This window comes from Carica papaya, chromosome 8, assembly GCF_054855325.1.
Source record: "Carica papaya isolate Zhongbai chromosome 8, ASM5485532v1, whole genome shotgun sequence".
Taxonomy (NCBI): Eukaryota; Viridiplantae; Streptophyta; class Magnoliopsida; order Brassicales; family Caricaceae; genus Carica; species Carica papaya.
This window is the reverse complement of record NC_142316.1, coordinates 27,986,020-28,004,361: the sequence shown is the minus strand read 5'-3', so window position 1 is coordinate 28,004,361 and position 18,342 is coordinate 27,986,020. Positions and strand designations below refer to the sequence as shown.

General features: G+C 38.9%; 2 protein-coding genes and 1 pseudogene across 7 annotated transcripts; all 3 read left to right on the top strand.

Moving 5' to 3' along the window:
* The first annotated feature begins 198 nt into the window (after positions 1-198).
* LOC110817205 (Pentatricopeptide repeat (PPR-like) superfamily protein) lies at positions 199-4,390 on the top strand. 5 transcript variants are annotated; one of them, XM_088208894.1, is made up of 4 exons: positions 199-2,103; positions 2,513-2,569; positions 3,289-3,388; positions 4,092-4,390. In XM_088208894.1, the coding sequence occupies exon 1, from the start codon at positions 548-550 to the stop codon at positions 2,096-2,098; it is 1,551 nt and encodes a 516-aa protein (XP_088065020.1). In that variant the 5' UTR covers positions 199-547; the 3' UTR covers positions 2,099-2,103; positions 2,513-2,569; positions 3,289-3,388; positions 4,092-4,390. The 5 variants fall into 5 exon arrangements, with proteins under 5 accessions (XP_088065020.1, XP_088065018.1, XP_088065019.1 ...); XM_088208892.1 differs by having other exon boundaries at positions 2,513-3,388; XM_088208893.1 differs by having other exon boundaries at positions 199-2,569.
* On the top strand, positions 2,611-9,095 carry LOC148252769 (uncharacterized; annotated as a pseudogene). The gene is made up of 5 exons (XR_015814223.1): positions 2,611-2,733; positions 3,289-3,388; positions 4,064-4,161; positions 4,787-4,930; positions 5,231-9,095. The product of XR_015814223.1 is annotated as an uncharacterized LOC148252769 (transcript).
* A 3,195-nt stretch (positions 9,096-12,290) lies between these two features.
* Positions 12,291-14,655, top strand: LOC110817190 (proline-rich receptor-like kinase). Its single transcript, XM_022045625.2, has one exon. It carries the CDS (start codon positions 13,331-13,333, stop codon positions 14,576-14,578), a length of 1,248 nt encoding a protein of 415 aa, XP_021901317.2. The 5' UTR covers positions 12,291-13,330; the 3' UTR covers positions 14,579-14,655.
* The last annotated feature ends 3,687 nt before the right edge of the window (positions 14,656-18,342 follow it).

Genomic DNA, 18,342 nt, shown 5'->3' with positions numbered 1-18,342 from the left:
TTAATTAATTAACTTAAATAATAATTTTTTATTATTTTTAAAGTAATAAAATATTATTTAATTATTTTAATTTTATATATCAAAAAATAAAGGAAAATTAAATATTTAAAATAAAAAATTAATAACTAAATTATAACAACACTTTAATAATTTATTATATATTTTATTGATATACTTAAGTCAGTAATTTCAGCAAGTAATTTTTCGGAAAGAAAAGTTTTGGACAGGAGACTCCCCCAGACCTCAAGCCTCAAATGAAGGAAAAGATTAATTGGAGCTCAAAAACCCTTAAGCTTATCGATAATTGTTGTACAGGAGAAAACTTCGGCTTGGAGCTCCGAACCCATTAATGTCTCCTTGAAGAAAATAAAAATTTCGGTAACCCGAATCAGCTACATAGCCAGTCTACAGAACTGCAGGCTGCAGCTCCTGCTCTTCGCTCTTCGGCGGCACTTCTTCTTTCTCCGTTCCATTCTATTATGCTGCATTGATTGACAAAACTTCAGGTCACCTCATTCCCACCCACCTGATATGCTTTCACTCTGATATGCATCAGATATTGGGTGCGACACGCCTCGCGTACCGTGCTCAAATCTCTAGACTTGTGAAAGCTGGCCTTATCGACCGTGCAATTCAGGTGTTCGATGAAATGACCCGATCAAATTGCCGCGTTTTCAGTGTCGACTACAACCGCTTCATCGGTGTATTACTCTGTAAAAACCGATTCGACCTAGCTGAGCACTACTACAAGGAAATGATCCCACAGGGTTTTTCTTTGACCCCATTTACTTGTTCGCGGTTTATCTCTGGCTTATGCAGAATTGGTGATTTCGCTTTCATTGAGATTATACTAAGGGACATGGATAGACTAGGCTACGTGCTCGATATCTGGGGTTTTAATATTTATCTGTGTCTTTTGTGTCGTGACAATGAAGTAGAGTTAGCTCTTAAGGTGTTTCATAGTATGATAGCGAGAGGGAGAAACCCTGATGTAGTTTCTTATACTATAATTATCCATGGATTGTGTAAAGTTGGGAAGTTCGATAATGCCATTGAGATTTGGAGGGACATGATTCGTAAAGGGCTTTATCCAGATACTAAGGCGTGTGCGGCCCTTGTTGTTGGGTTGTGTGATGGTGGCAAGGTTGATTTGGCGTATGAGATGATTGTTGATGTTATGAAGGGTGGGAAAGTAGAGTTGAGTACATTGGTTTGTAATGCATTGATCGCTGGATTCTGTAGAGCAGATCGGATTGACAAGGCACTAGCAATAAAGTTGTTTATGACAAAGAATAGATGTCTTCCTGATTTGGTTACCTATAATATATTGTTGAATTATTGTTGTAATAAAGGGATGTTGGAGGAAGCAGATAAGTTGATGATAAAGATGAGGAGGAGTGGAACAGAGCCTGATGTGTATAGTTATAATCAACTTCTTAAGGGGCTTTGTAAAGCTAACTATCTAGATAAAGCTTATTCCTTGATGGTGAACAAGATGGAGGTAAAAGGCTTGGTTGATGTTTTTTCATATAATACCATTATTGGGGCGTTTTGCAAGAGATCCCAAACTAGGAGGGCTTACAAGTTGTTTGAGGAAATGGCTAAGAAGGGGATTGCATCCGATGTGGTAACTTTCACAATTCTTATTAAGGCATTTCTTAGAGAAGGTAATGCCAATATCGCAAAGCAACTTCTTGATCAAATGACAAGGATGGGGTTATTGCCTGATCGTATATTTCACACTACAATTATTGATCATCTATGCAGAAGTGGGAAAACCGAGGTGGCACGTAGTGTTTTCAGTGACATGGTAGAGCAGGGTATCACTCCAGATGTGGTTTCATACAATGCCCTTATCAATGGACTGTGCAAGTCCTCTAGAGTAACTGAAGCTATGTGTTTATATGAGGAGATGCAACATAGGAGATTTTATCCTGATGAAGTAACTTTCAAATTACTTATTGGAGGGCTTTTACGGGAAAAGAATATCCCAGTTGCTTGCAAGGTGTGGGATCAGATGATGGAGAGGGGCTTCACTCTTGACAGAGCTGTCTCTGAGATGCTGATAAATGCTATTGGTTACAGAGATGCTGCATGAACAGGAAATTTTTTGTATCTTACACCTTCCATATTCCTATTTGCTTTTCTTTATGTATGTGATGCTGAATATTCCATGGTTAACCCATTGCCGAAATTAACATTTGTGGTTCGGTAGTCTTTTACCAGCAAAAGTGCTGTCAGAGTTGTCACAATTGTTCATATGGTCCATCTGGTTTATAAGCTTTGGGTGTCAATAGTATTCTAGAGTTGTTATCCTATAAAAATGCTTCAATACTTAAAAATGAACTTTGATGGGGAAAATAATAGCGTGAAATTGATAATCCTGGGTATCTTTCTAATAGCATTTTTGGGGTGCAAAAATTGCATGTAATGAAACTTCATATTTTCAGACATAAATTTATTACATTGGTGTTGCATTGCTCTAAATGAGATGTATTTTTTCTTCTTCAGGCCTGCCCTGTTGCTACCCTATTGCCCTTCCTTTGAAGCATGAGAAAAGAGCTCTCAGGTTTGAGCATAGCTTCCTTGTTTTTTATAGTCTAGATATCTATGCCAACCTTGAAATTTTTCATCGGGTACAAGCTTACAAGCTTGGTACCAAAGGAAGATAAGCAGCGCAGCCCTGCAGAACAGTGCTACAACAGAATATCTTCCTTTTTCGTTTTTCAAATGGTAAGAGATAGATTAAATGTAATTCATGATCTTGATTCAAAGGGCAAGACTCATAGGCTGTACTGCAGAATCAAAGATGTTTTTTTCTTTGTTTCCTGAAAATAAAGAGAATCACAGATGTTATCCTTGACCTTATATTAAATGCTTCATAATTGATGGCAAGACATCTTTTATGAGTGTTTTGGTGGAAGACATCTTTATTATTTATCTCTACTTCGTATATTCTTGTGATTCACTTTATTCTATCGATATTAGTCTCATGATCTTTCAGTTATTAAATTTCTTTTTTAAGTTTTTCCTGTAATTGTCATTTGTTATTGTTGCGAGGGTAATTGTCATTTGTTATTTGTGCGAGGGTAATTGTCATTGTTATACTGCAAGACAGAAGTGATGTTACTTATATCAAATTCTTTCTTAACGTTATTCTAATCCTTCATAATATATATTTTATATATTCTTTATCCTTGGCAGAAAATAACTTTTTTTGATGTATTAAGTGTTTCTTTTTGTTCATTTCATTTCCTTTTCTTTAACGTTTCCTGCTGCATACTGCAGCTTGAACTCTATATCTCTGCTATGCACAAGTCTTTGTCAGCTTTTGGGAAGCTAGAGAATGCAAGCACTCTTTGGAGACATCAAACTTCTATCTTTTGTGGTGAGTTCATTGAAAATTTCTGTTTGTCGATTCCAATTCTTATAATGGTTTACCTTGTGTTCTTTAAAATTGTTACCTGTAGTTAGGGATACTAACGAGCCAAATAGAGTTGACCATTGAGTAATTGAGTTTGATTTTTATAATATTGTCAAGCTCGAGTTTGCTCGAAGTCCAGTTTAAACTTTATTTTAGACTTTGAATTTGAGAAACATTAGGTTTGAGTTAGCTCAAGAGAAATTCCATTAAAAGTCAAGCCTGAAAGAGCTCAAACTCGAGTTTGAATTCAAATAAGCTTGAACTATAATCGATAAGCTCGATAAAGATTTTGCTCAACATTCTATTAAGCTATTCTTTTTAAAATTTTTACAGAATATTTTCAGTATATACAATTAGAAAATAAATTCATTCTACAGACCAAACGATTATCTAATACCTGTAAAACTTCAAATCTAATTGGCATCATTTGGATAACTATATCTAAAATAAAAGCATATCCATACAGTCATTACTTATACAAATTACTATCCATCATCTAAATCAAAACGACAATTTTTTAAATATGTTAGTACCTACTTAAACATTCAACTAAAAATTCAAAAATTATCAAATTCAACTTTGCGCGTTAGTTAACATTTGCTAGTTTACTGTTTTGGCATTGTTTGAAAATACTAACAGACTTATCCGTATTTTCTTTACTGGACAGAATGCCATTGCTTTTTGATAAACCACAAGGATCACCCACGTCCACCACGCCTCACGACCAAATCCAAGAGGTATCTTGACTGAGTAAAAGTACATGTGCAGAATGCAAGCAGAATGTGCAAAAGAAGAAGAGAAACGTGCAGGAAATGGAGTCTAGCTGTTAGCCAGAATCAGCCACAATCTTATCTTTAAAGTTTATCTTTTATTTTGGTTTTCTTCATAGTTTAGCGGTATTTTAGTTAAAAGTTTTTGTATCTAAGCACTCAATTGCAGCAATAAGAATCACCTGAATTTTGCAAACAGTTTGTGGTCATTTCTCACCCAAACAAGAAGAAATTTTCCTATTTTCAATAGGTTTCTGACCGGGACCTATCGATTGGTATCAGAGTTATGGCTACCAATAAGGAAAAGATAAAAAACTTGGAAGCAAGCGTGAACGGAATGCAGGATTAATTCAGCTGGATGGAGGTTGGCTTGTTCGACCGAATGCTACAGCTCGAGAACACGGTCCGCCGGCTTACAGAATCCCTGATGCTCAACAGGGAAGGCACCAGTAGCAACACCGCCCGCCTTGGGTAGTTGTATCCGCCTTGCCAAGAAGCACCTGTACGAGTAGAAGGGAGTAGACCCCTGCTCAATTCCTGAATCAGCAAATTAGAATTTTCGACGTTTGATGGGGACGACCCGACTGAATAGTGCAACCGTGCTGATCAATTCTTTGAATTTCATGGAACCATCAACGACCAAAAAGTGGCCCTCGCTTCCTTCCACCTGACCGGCGAAGCCAACCAATGGTGGCAGTTGCTTCGCCGTACATACAGAGAAGAAAGAAGAGAAATCACCTGAACTGCGTTTCAAAAGGAGCTATGGGCCCTTGGGCCAACAGACTATGAAGGCTTTGATGAGACCCTGTCCCGAGTGAAACAAACCGGCCCACTGCGAGACTACCAAAAAGAGTTCGAAAAACTGGGGAACTGAGTACAGGCCTGGACCCAAAGGGCCCTTGTGGGCACGTTTCTTGGCGGGCTCAAGCCCGAGATTGCGGAGGGAATACGAATGTTCCAGCCTAAGACCCTTAAAGAAGTTACCAGCCCGGCCCGCATGAGGGAGGACCAGTTGAATCGTCAGAAATGATTGGTCCGGTTCAGTTGCAACCCAAGCGGTCCACCAACGGAAACCCTAGTTCCTGCAACTACCCAACCTCGACGCCTCACCTAGAGCGAAGCTCAGAGCCGTCGTGCACAGGGCCTATGTTACCACTGTGATGAAAAGTACACCGCGAGCCACTGGTGCAAACGATCTCAGCTTCTCCTTCTGGAAGGTATTGACGACGAAGAAGAAGAAGAAACCAACGTCCCCGATCCGGAGATCTCCCTCCATGCTCTGACAGGATGGTCGATCCCGAAAACGATGAAGATCCACGCCACCATCCAAAAACAGAACTTTGTGGCTCTCATCGATAGCGGGTCAACTCACAATTTCATCAGTGAGCGGCTCCCCAATTCACTGCAACTTCCCGTGGTGCCGACTTCACCGTTTCAGGTCAAGGTTGCCAATGGCGACCCGATGAGATGCAGGGGGCGCTTTGAAGACATTCCGGTGCTCTTAAACAATATTTCCTTCTGACTTACTCTCTTTGCTTTACCACTAATCGGGTTGGATATGGTCTTAGGAATATAATGGCTAGAGAGTTTGGGCCCAGTTTGCTGCGATTAGAAAACCATGACAATGGAGTTTACCAAAAATCATCAGCTCCACTGACTGCAAGGCATGTCGGTCGAACCCATTCAACAGACCTCCGACGGTGCCATGGCCAGAGAACTCAGCTGCCAGCCCTCCCTCTTTGCTCTTTGCATGCTCGCAGAAACAGAGAAAACGGAGAAGATAACATCCAGGCTAGAAATACAGGCTTTATTGGATGAATTTCAAACACTCTTTCGCACTCTGGATTCACTCCCACCTGCTCGGAAGATTGACCACCACATCGACCTTCGCGATGGGAATTAGTAAATGTCCGCCCATACCGGTACGCCTACTTTCAAAAGGCTGAGATAGAAAAAAAGGTGGATGAAATGCTTTAGAGCGGGATCATCCAACACAGCACCAACCCCGTTTCATCCCTAGTGTTGCTCGTACAGAAGAAAGATGGCACCTAGCGATTCCACACCGACTATAGGGCCCTCAACGCGGTCACTATCAAAGACTGGTTCCCTATTCCAACCATTGATGACATGCTTGTCGAGCTACATGGTGCCACTTTTTTTACCAAACTTAACTTAACAGCTGGGTATCACCAAGTCCGATTACACCCTTCCGATGTGTGTAAGACAGCCTTGCGAACTCACAGCGGCCACTATGAATACTTGGTGATGCCCTTCGGCCTATGCAATGCTCCTTCTACATTCCAGGCTCTCATGAACGACATGTTCTGTCCATTCCTCCGTAAGTTTGTTTTGGTATTTTTTGATGATATTTTGATTTACAGTACAACTTGGGCCCTCCACTTCGATCATGTGAGGCAGGTACTAGAAGTCCTAAAGCGAAATCAATCATTTCTCAAGCAAAAAAAATGTGAGTTTGGATTGTAAGAGATAAAATAACTGGGGCACATTGTCACCCATAACGGGGTAAAAGTTGATCAGAAGAAGATTCAAGTTATGACCCATTGGCCTCCATCAAACAACATCACCGAGCTTAGAGGCTTCTTAGGCTTGACCGGATACTACAGAAAATTTGTGTGTAATTATGGGATTCTGGCTCGACCACTGACCAATCTATTAAAGAAAGGGAAGTTTGAATGGACACCAAAAGATGGGGAAGCATTTGAAAATTTAAAGAAAGTTATGACCACCACCCTGACATTGGCTTTTACCCAACTTCAAAGAGCCTTTCACCATTGAGACTGATGCTTAAGGAGAAGGAATTGGGGCTGTCCTCACTCAAAACGGACAATCCATAACCTATATGAGCGGAGCCCTCGGAATATCAAAGCAATCTTGGTCGTCTATGCAAAAGAGATGTTAGCAATAATTATGGTCGTACGACTCTGGAGACCCTACCTCCTTGGCCATAAATTTTTCATCAAGACAGATCAAAGAAGTCTCAAATATCTTCTAGGGCAGCACATCACTACCCCAGAATAATAGAAATGGATGTCTAAGCTCTTCGGGTATGACTATAAGATCCTCTACAAATCAGGAAAGGAAAACTCCGCCGCAGATGCCCTCTCTCGTAAAGAAGGAAGTCTGGTGTTACATAGCCTATCTGCTCCCCACTATAATATCTGGGACAACATTCGGAAGATAGCACTCGAGCACCCTTATATGCAGAAACTCAAGAAACTCGCCTCCCAAAAACCAGGGTAACCATACACAGAACAAAATGGGCTGATCTACTATAAGAACCGGGTAGTGGTACCTCCAGATACTGAGATTAATAAGCGGTTATTACAAGAATTTCATAACTCTCCATGGGGAGGTCATTCAGGTGTACTCAGAACTTATAAACGCCTAGCCCAACAATTTCACTGGCCTACAATGCGCAACACAGTTTACCAGTATATCTCTGCTTGTGACACATGCCAAAGAGCAAAGGCGCAAACCCTCTCCCCTCCAGGACTTCTACAACCTCTGCCGATCCCGTGTCAGGTATGGGATGATATCACAATGGATTTTATCGAAGGACTCCCACCTTCTAATGGAAGAATTGTCATCTTCGTGGTAGTCGATGGCTTCAGCAAGTCTGCTCATTTTGTTGCTTTATCTCATTCGTTCTCAGCAAAGACCGTAGTAGAGAGATTTGTGGACGGTGTAGTATAATTGCATGGCATGCCTAGATCTATTATAAGCAATCGGGATCCAATATTCATTAGTCATTTCTGGCAAGAGTTCTTCAAGCTTTCAGGAACCTGACTCAAGATGAGCTCCTCTTACCACCCGCAAACAGACGGACAATCTGAAGTTGTCAACCAGTGTGTAGAGCAATACTTGTGATGCGTTAATCACCAACAACCATAAATATAGAGTACAATGCTTCCATGGGCTGAGTTCTGGTACAACACTACCTATCACTCAGCCATTGGCATGACCCCATTTCAAGCTCTTTATGGCCGCCCACCACCAGTCAATCTCAAGTACCAACCAGGTGCGACCTTTGTGGATGAAGTGGATATTCAGTTAACTATTAGAGATGATACATTAAGGTGGCTCAAGGCCAATCTGCAAACAGCATAAAACCAAATGCAACAACTCTCCCAAGCTAAGAGACGCGATGTTCAGTTCCTGGAAGGTGACTGGGTATTTCTTAAGTTACAACCCTACAGGCAACAAACAACATTCAAATGGGCATATCAAAAATTGGCTTGTCGTTATTATGGGTCCTACAAATCATCCGAAAGATTGGACCAGTTGCATACAAACTACAACTTCCTTCCGAGGCCCGAATACATCCAGTCTTCCATGAACCCTCAAGAAGAAAATATGAGACGCCTCCAATAGCCCGGATGCCCTACCAACAATGACAGATGAAGGTGAGCTCCTCTACAACCAGATGCCATCCTTAATACCTGTCGGACAAAACAAGGCTCCCGCATTGTAGAGGAAAATTTGGTTTAATGGAAACAACTCTCAAGAGAAGATGCAACATGGGAAAATGCTGAAGCACTTCAAGAACACTTTAGCGACATGAACCTTGAGGACAAGGTTCCCAAAAAAGGGGAAGGCAATGATAAACCACAAGGATCACCACGTCCACCACGCCTCACGACCAAACCCAAGAGGTATCTTGACTGAGTAGAAGTATATGTGCAGAATGCAAGCAGAACGTGTAAAAGAAGAAGAGAAACGTGCATGAAATGGAGCCTAGCCATTAACTGGAATCAGCCATAATCTTATCTTTACAGTTTATCATTTATTTTGATTTTTTCCTCATTTAACGGTATTTTAGTTAGAAATTTTTGTATTTAAGCACTCAATTGCAGCAATAAGAATCACCTGGATTTTGCAAACATTTTGTGGTCATTTCTCACCCAAACGAGAAGAAATTTTCTTCAGTTTCAATAGGCTTCTGATTGGAACCTATCACTTTCTGTCTTATTATCAATGTTGGGACAATACTATTCACAGAAAGGTTTGTTAGTCGCACTCCCTATCCTTTTGAAATAAATGAATCGCTGTAAATAAGGAGAGTGGATTGTAGATAACAATTTAGGAGGTGTGATTAACACACCCCGCAACATTATCCAGGTCATTAAGGACTTTGACCTTGCATGTCTTACACTTTTGGCAAGCCTAGTAGGATATAGTGTGGAATTTTCTTGTGAGAATGAGCTTAATCAACAGGGAGTGAGTATCTAGAGAGATATTGATCCAACAATGCTTTTTCCCTAAATCCAGACGATACTTGAATTGGTTAACCAGACAAAAGGTCCGTGACTAGGTTCCAAACCATAAAGTAAACCATATTAAATAGATAGCTGGTATGAGTGTAAGAGAATGACACTTCCAAACTAGCTATTAAGGTAGGAGAGCCAAAACTAGTATAAATCCCATAACAAAGTCGCATGCCTTTGATGTGGGGATCTAAAGTCCATTACTCTGTAATTAGCACACAACAATACACCAAGCTTTGTACTTCCGGCACGAAGGAAATTGGCTTTGTATTAGCTCTCTTTCTGCACTTTTGATGTTACATGTGCTGCAAAATTGCAATTTGAAGAGGTGGTGAATAAGTCTGATGCCATTAAATATGAGTTTAAGAGGAGTTCCTTTCTCATTGTGCTTGCCACTACCGAAGTCAACTCCAAAAATCTATACGCCAAAGGCCAAAGGTGGTGAGCAATGGGACACCTGAGTAGAATGTGATTGTATGTTTCAGCCCCATGCCAACTGTTAACCACAATTTTGCCCCTTATAATCAATCTGTTCAAAGTGCAAATGCATTCCAAAACTGCTTCCCATATAAAAAGGCCAGTCTTGGGGTGGCTTTCACCTTCCACACCATCTTCCAAGGTATACTCATTCCAATCCTCCCTTCTAGTCAGATGGAAGTAGTATAATTTGACTGAGAAGCTTCATTTCAAATTTAACCTCTAGAAAGGTTCATCCTTCATCCCTTTCGACACAGCCACTTGTGAAAGAGAATTAAGAAGTCTCCGATACTCATCAGCCTTCCAATTTAGATCAAATGTCTGAATGCCATTGCCTTGCAATTACCTCCTAACAATAGCACTCTTACATAATTCGAATTATCTGCTTCATCTTCACCAAGATAACTGAACTCAGCATGGTAACGCTTCAATCAGCAGTACCATCAGAAGAACCTAACACTACCACCTACGGCTTATAAATAATCTAGTAGCAGCTTCATCAACATGAAAGCAGCTATACTATCTTGAGTTCCACAGGGGAAAAAAACTATAATATCTCATGTCTGCTTAGTAGAGGAATAGAAGTGAACAAACAACATACTCAACCAAAATTAAATAAAGCCTCCAAACAGGGATATATGGCAGTACTATACCACACTGATTGGAATAGAATCGAACAACTAGTCACCCAATCAGCAGAGATCTATTGCAGCTAAACCCCAATGAAAGCTATACCTAAAGCAAAAAAAGAAAAACAAAAGAGTATATAAAACCTGAAATTAGAAAGGACAGGAAGGCCTCCTTTTCTAAACATTTTAAAGAATAAAACAGTTATATAAAAAATAATTAAAAACAAAGAAGAAAAGATACACACCATAGCAGTGACTCTGAGAGTTGAAATTGAGAACTTCAGTATCAGAGATCAAGATGAAAACAAGATGAGCTGTCGGGAGAGTTGAGAGAGTGTCTGGTGGGAAGACAAGATAAGCTTTGGTGTTAGAAGGAGAAGAGGAAGGTGTGTCAATGGTGATAGCTAAAGGAGTAGAAGAAGAACATGTCTGATGAAGATCGAAGAAAACAAATACATAGATCTGCTAGGTGTAACCGCATGAAGAGTGAGGAATTTGATGAGATGAAAAATGGAAGACATGAAAACCTGATCTAAAATAAAATATCTACTCATATTTCTTTTCTAAACAAAATAAATAATTAAAATTTATATAATGTTTAGTATATATAATTTCATATTAATTATGTTACTAATACATAAACGAATATAATATTTCAAAAAAAAAACATAAATGAATGTTATACAACTGGCCTTTGAATTGTAATACTTTTCTGTTTAATGAGATAGAGCTAATGAGAAGGTGCTAGATCAATAGAATGCATTTTAAAGAAAACCAAAAACTAATAACTAGTGGTGTCAGCTATTTTTACTGTTGAAGAGAATATTGTACAAGGTAATTAAGAATATTTAAAGAAAACCAAACACTGATAACTGGTAGTGATAGCTATTTTTTCTGTAAAAAGAGAATATTGTAGAAAGTAATTGAGAAGGTGGTAACTGCTCAAAGAAATGCATTCCATTTTCTTGAACATCATTAACATTCATCTTTAGCTTGATTTTACTCTTTTGTTGATCTAGAAGATAAACTCAATGAATTACAAGAGTTTCTTTTCAAAAACTTTGTAAGTTAAGTGGCTATTATTATCTTGTAATCCTGTAACGCTATGGTCAGCTGTGGAATAGTAGTGCAGTTCAACAAGGATGTTTATTGATCCAGAATAGGATCAAACTAAACTTGCTAACTCCAGTGCAAGTCGAATTGAATCAGTTTTCTATTTTTTCCTTTTTAATTTTTTTTAAGAGAATTGTTTGACTTAAAAAAGAACAATAACTAATAAAATCAATAAATAAACAATAAATTTATAATCATTCATTCAATCTATAATATGAAATTAATAAAACAAACTATTATTCACTAATAATTATCCAAATCATTCATATAAATCCGATCCATAATTCTAATCTAATCATTCATTACATATTCACAAACACAGCAATATTAGAAAGCTGTCTTAAACACACAGCAAAACCAGTGTTTTCCAACATCGATACTTTAGCTGGATGATAGTGTTCCCTTTTATTTGATTTGGTTTCTAGTAAGCTGTTAGTTCTGATATGTTGAGCAGTTAATCTGAAGCAGTCATGAAAAACCTTCTTGTTATACTTTTGTCCGTGCGGTTATTGTTATGATCCTGTTCTAAAAACCTATGCTAGTTTTCAGGTTTCTTGTGCAAAGAAGTCGAACTTTTGAGAATAGAAATATATGGGAGCGGGGATGATTGAATCAAACCATTGGATCCAAATGTGCAGGTTTTGCTCTGTTATCAGATGCTATTTTTAATGTAGGTTTGACAAACTTGCAACTTCTTCACGAAAACTGGTGGGCATATTACATATCTGCTTCTGTTGACTTGTTCAGTTAGCTGCTATATTGGCAATGCTGAAGTGGGAAGCAATTGCAAATTTTGAGTTGAGGACTAAAGTTTACAAATGCGGCTATGGGCTTGGATGCAATGCATTGGTTGCAGTAAGTTGATGTGATGACAAGCATGCCACACTTCGTTCATTTACAACCTTCATCCTTGTTACATCCTTGTCGTTGCTAACAGACTGGAGAACTTCAGATCCAACTAGCCTAGGATATGATACTTCTGATATAGTTTAGAGGATGTAAGCTGGCTGATAATATTCATATATTTCTGACTTATTTATTTAATTGTAAATTTGGATGAAAACCTTTGATCTCTATGCTATAATGTGCAGCAATGCAATTGCAGCAATGGCTTAGTTGTGGAGCCAATTAAAACCCTACTGAATTTGGTAATGTGCAGCAATACAATCTTACTTGTGGAGCCAATTAAAACCCTACTGAACTTTGACTGATTTGCTTCAGTACCGTAATTTTTAAATGTATTCAGGCTATTAAGTGAAAGCAAAATGACTTGACAACGCAGTGGGGCAACAAGCTGCAGCAGAAAAAGATAAGTCCATCTCGCTCACGGCTGGACAGCTTTCTGACTGCCATGTACAGGCTAGCTGGCCATTTGATGACAATTCTTCACTTTATCCCTTTGTAAGAAGGAATATTCTGATTTAGGTTTTTAATCTGGAAAGAGAAGCAAAAAAGAGGCTTCAAAATCCCATTTAGGAATTCTCTCACTAACGAAAGTGGAAAAGCATTGGTATCCTGGACCAGTGTTGTTGATTTGTTGAAGCGATTAGATTTAAAATAAGCTTTATGGTTTTAGTATATTACTTAGAGAAACGAATCACCAAGAGATTACTTGCCTCCTGAAGTCAGCTTATGTCTGATTCTTTGCCTAGACAAGAATCCTACTTGAAGTTCTCACCAAGTCATCCCCTTTTCCACTGGCCCCATAACAACTCTTCTTATTCCTCTCTCATTCATTTCCTCATCCCTCCATCTCCATACGATACCATGTCTCGCCACCGTGAAACTAACCCTCATTTTATAACACAGTCACAAGACAACCCAAATTTGCAGCTCCTTGGTTCACGACCAACCTACCAATATGATGAGCAAACTCACCCATCAGCCACACCACCTCGACGTCAAGGTCAACGTTCCCGGCCACGTGTTTCATTGGTCTTACAACCACGAGCACAAAACAAACTACAACAACCAGACAATTCATCACCTCCACCTCAACATTCTAGTCTTGTAGTACCGCAAGATCAACATCCCCAAGTAGACACTTCATCACCTCTAGGCCAACAGTCTGGGCCAACTGGATGGCAAGCTCAATCTCAAGGACAACGTCCTCAGCTAGATAAGTCAGCACCTACAAGCCAATTTCCTAGTTCTTTTAGGACCCAACCTCCTTTACCACTTAGTTCACAAGAACTTCAACCTCAATCTCATGGCAAACATTCACATACACAGAGACAAGAATTGCCAAGAAGACATCCATATGGTCGTTCCTCTCACTCACCAGATGGTCCACGGATGCCATCACTCAAAAAAACTAATCCCTTAACATGGTCTGCCGCTATATGTTGTGCTATTTTTGCACTTATTATAATTTTAGGGGGGTTAATTATTCTCGTTGTCTATTTAATATATCGTCCACAAAGTCCAGGATTCGACATCTCCAGCGTAACGTTGAATGCTGCATATCTTGACATGGGTTATCTCCTAAATGCTGATGTCACCGTCCTTGCAAACTTCACAAATCCAAATAAAAAGGTAGGCGTAGATTTTAGTTCTATGATTATTGATCTTTATTACGGACATACCCTCATCGCCAGCCAATACATCGAACCTTTCTCAGCACCAAAGGCTCGTTACCAGTTGAGAGATGTTCATTTGGTGAGTAGTCAAGTTCGACTTTCTTTAACAGAAAGCGAGAGACTTCAAAAACAAATAGAGAATAATTCTCTAAGGTTTCAAATCAAGGGAATATTTAAGGCACGATCTAATTTTGGTAATCTACTAGGTTACTCTTATTGGTTGCATGGTAATTGCGACATTATTGTCACAAGTCCTCCTACCGGGGTTTTAAGAAGAAGCAAGTGCACCATCAAACATTGATCATCTCAGTTGTAATTTGGAAACTTATGGTTAATTATTTTAATACAACTAAATAGGAAAGATTAATGTTTTTGCTTTGTAGTTGCGTTTAAATTTATCTTCTTTTTACTACTATTTTTTTTTTTTTTTTTTGTTAGAAGGTTGAAAATTTTATTGACAATCTCATAAATTAAGATTTGATTAGTTTTAAAAAAATTATTTTAAGAAGTGATTTTCTATAATATTTTTATTTATTTAAAGGTATCAATACTACCTTATTTTTATTTGCTATATTTTACAATCATTTTTTTTTTAATTTCTTATCTTTGTATTAACCATTATTTCTTATTATTTGATCCATACGATGTTGAAAATTAATGGTGATAAATGTTACTTAAGATAGCAACAGAAAACAACTAAACTAGTAATAAAATAAGGCTCAATATAACAAATATAATAAAATCTAAAGGTACTCTTAATAAATAGAAGTACTATAAAATTGCCCTGTTTAATTAGTTTCAGTTTTTTTTATTTTATTTTTCTGGTATTAGTGAAAAATTATAATGTGTTCATAGTACGTAACAAAATATATAAAATAATTAGATATGCTCTATTTTTACTTTAAAAATTATATTTCAGATTAAAAATTAAATCTAAAACATACTCGACAGCAAATTTTTAAATTGAAATTATTCGAAAATACGAATATTCTATATGTATCTACACCAAAACTGATTTTTGCTAATCAACTTATTGATCAATGGAGCGCGCGAACAAATTGAATAATATCTGTGTTAAAATTTTCTCACAAAATTTTAATAGAATTTTAAAAAAAATTCACATAAATTTTTCTTTTTCTTTTAGAACTTGATTGGATGATTTGCATAATAGTTCATTAATATTGGGTATGGTATGATATGTGTAAAGTTCATTAATATTTAAATTTAACCATATTTGGATGATGCCCTAGTAACAGCTATTTTTATTTGAATTAACAGTATAATATAGTTGTATATTTGAGCAAATTATGTAACGGCCCCGGAAAATATTAAAATGAAATGAGTATTTAAATATATCGAATGCGGAAGCGAGGTCAAAATTTCATTTAATATCCCTTACACGAAAAACCAAAAACGTACTTAAAATATAAAAGATTAAACTAACTAAGAAAGAAACTCGAAAATAAAACTATGCGTATGACTACAGAGTCTCTAGGCATCCCCTTCGTCGTCCTCCTGCGGAACGGGCTCGGGAACCATGTCTTCCTGATCTGAAATGGTTAATTAAGGAGTGAGCTACACTAGCCCAGTAAGAACATCACGATATCTCACCGTCACGGAGATAAAGGTGGGTAAAAAACCACAAAAAGACCAATGGAGCATAATTTACAATAAACTCGTTTATTAACAACAAAACCTTTTATCAATAATAAAACTTTGACCATCCACTTACCTTGGTGGAATTTATGAAAACAATATGAGAAAAACAATAACATTATCATAATCATTGAATAATCTAAGCTGTAAAACATAACACTTATCACGCCTCTTGTAATTCAATCATTGTACAACATATCTTTTTCTCATTTACCAGCCTACTAGTATCCGTGGGGGTCCATAGGGGTTCCGCTACCCGTTAACCTTTAACATTCATAATCAGTTTCCAGGGCCGTCCCCATACCCCGTCCGGTATGGGCGCCAAAACCATGAACCTCAATACCCCGTCCGGTATGAGGGTGAAACGGGCCGTCCCCATACCCCGTCCGGTATGGGCGCCAAAACCATAAACCTCAATACCCCGTCCGGTATGAGGGTGAAACGGGCCGTCCCCATACCCCGTCCGGTATGGGCGCCAAAACCATAAGATCTCCATACCCCGTCCGGCATGTGAGACCACAATCCCGGTAGGGTTCCCTACGGACCCGGTCCGTCCACCATCTCCCAGGATATCTAGTCAGGCTGACCCCCATAATACAATTATCAGTTTACACAATCTTTCATTTTTCCTTTTCCTCAATCAGCATCATCAATTCACATTTAAACAAGCAAATCGTAATTCATACCAAACAGACAACATACAGTATCAGTTTTTCAGTCATTCAACCCATAATTAATAAAAACGTAGTACATGCACACAAATCTGTAAAATGAACACATCAAACCTCATTCTGTATTTAAAGCTGTAAACAGGCCAAATAACAGTAAACCACCAATCACACTAGACTCGGGCTCCATTAGCTACCTTAAGCAATTTCACACATGCATTAATTCAAGAAATACCGTTTTATCATTTTGAACTTTAATACCGTGATAGGAAATAAGGTGAGGGGTCCTTACCTGTTTTCGGGATCCGAATACGATTCACAGTGCGCCTGCAGGCTGTCCCTAATTTTCCCCTGAATTTTTCCCGGGGAACTGAAACACGCTCACAGTACCTGCACGGGTTCCAAAAAAAATCCAAATTAGGCCCAGGGCCTCTTTCGGCCCAAATCGCAACTCCGGCACGGCGGCTCCGCCGTGCTCCGGCGACGGCGCCGCCGCTGGCGACGGCGCCGCCGCTGGCGGCGGCGAGTCGCCTCGGGTTGACTGTTTTCGGCCGTTTTTGGCCGAATTCGGCCACACTCGCATTGGTCCTTGTCAGAAAACAACCCTAGGGCCCTCGGGGGGCCAAAAAATCACGGAAAAACGGAGCTTACCGGCGGCGGCGCTCTCGGGTACGGCGACTCTCCGGCGAAGTTCGTGTTTTGGTGATTTGGCTTCGGTCAACCTGTAGAGAAAAGAATGGTGATCACGGTGATATAAAAATTGCATCGAACGGAGGCCGGGAAGGGCCTCGTCGGAGGCAAAAACCGAGAGGGGGCGCGGCGGTGCCGCTGGGCTTCGGCCGCGTATTCCGGCCGTTTGGCCGGGATTTCGGCTTCGATTTGGCCATAGGAGGAATCAGTGGGGAAAAACGAGTCGGGGGTATGAAATTTACCTCGATCGGCGGTCGGAAATTTCCCCGGTGCGGCGGCGAGTGGCGGCGGGTGGCGGCGGTCGGCCTCTGGTTCGTCTTCTCCGGCGAGCGGCTGGCGGCTAGGGTTTGTGGTCTGGTGTGGAGGTTCTATTTATAACCCCTTGCCTTTTGATCACAGCCGTTCATTTTGTTTTAATCTGGGCCGTTCGTTTTTGATTGAATCTGGGCCGTCCGTGCGATTGAATCTGGGCCGTCCGATCGCGTGATTGATCTGGGCCGTCGGATCGCACCCACGCGGATCGCCAGCGTGGCTCCTTTTGGAGTGACGCGGTCTTGCCACGTGGCAGGCCCTGGTTGGCCGGGACTGCTGACCGGGCCTGCTGACGTGGCTGCTGACGTGGCCGCCCTTTTTTTTTTTTTTTTTTTTTTTTTTTTTTTTTCCTCCTTTCCGGGTGCTACAAATTATCTATTTTATTCATATTTTATTATATATAGTAATAAATAAAAAATTAAAAAAATATATAGTATTAAATATAAATATATATAATTAAAGATATATATATACTATTAAATATATTATATACATATATATATATATAATTAAATATATAAATACATATATAAATATATAAATTTATGTATATATAATTAAATATATAATAAAATTAATATAATTAAATATATGTATATATAATTAAAAATATGAGTATATGAATTTAATTGAATATATAAATACATGTTTATGTGTATAAAAATATATAATTAAATATATATATATATATAAATATATATACACAATAAAATAAGAAGAACAAGAGGTGTGCGGATCT

What these genes read in the sequence shown, in the direction of transcription:
- LOC110817205 (XM_088208894.1), top strand. Translation starts at nt 548, where the DNA reads ATGCATCAGATATTGGGTGCGACACGCCTCGCGTACCGTGCTCAAATC.
- LOC110817190 (XM_022045625.2), top strand. Translation starts at nt 13,331, where the DNA reads ATGTCTGATTCTTTGCCTAGACAAGAATCCTACTTGAAGTTCTCACCA.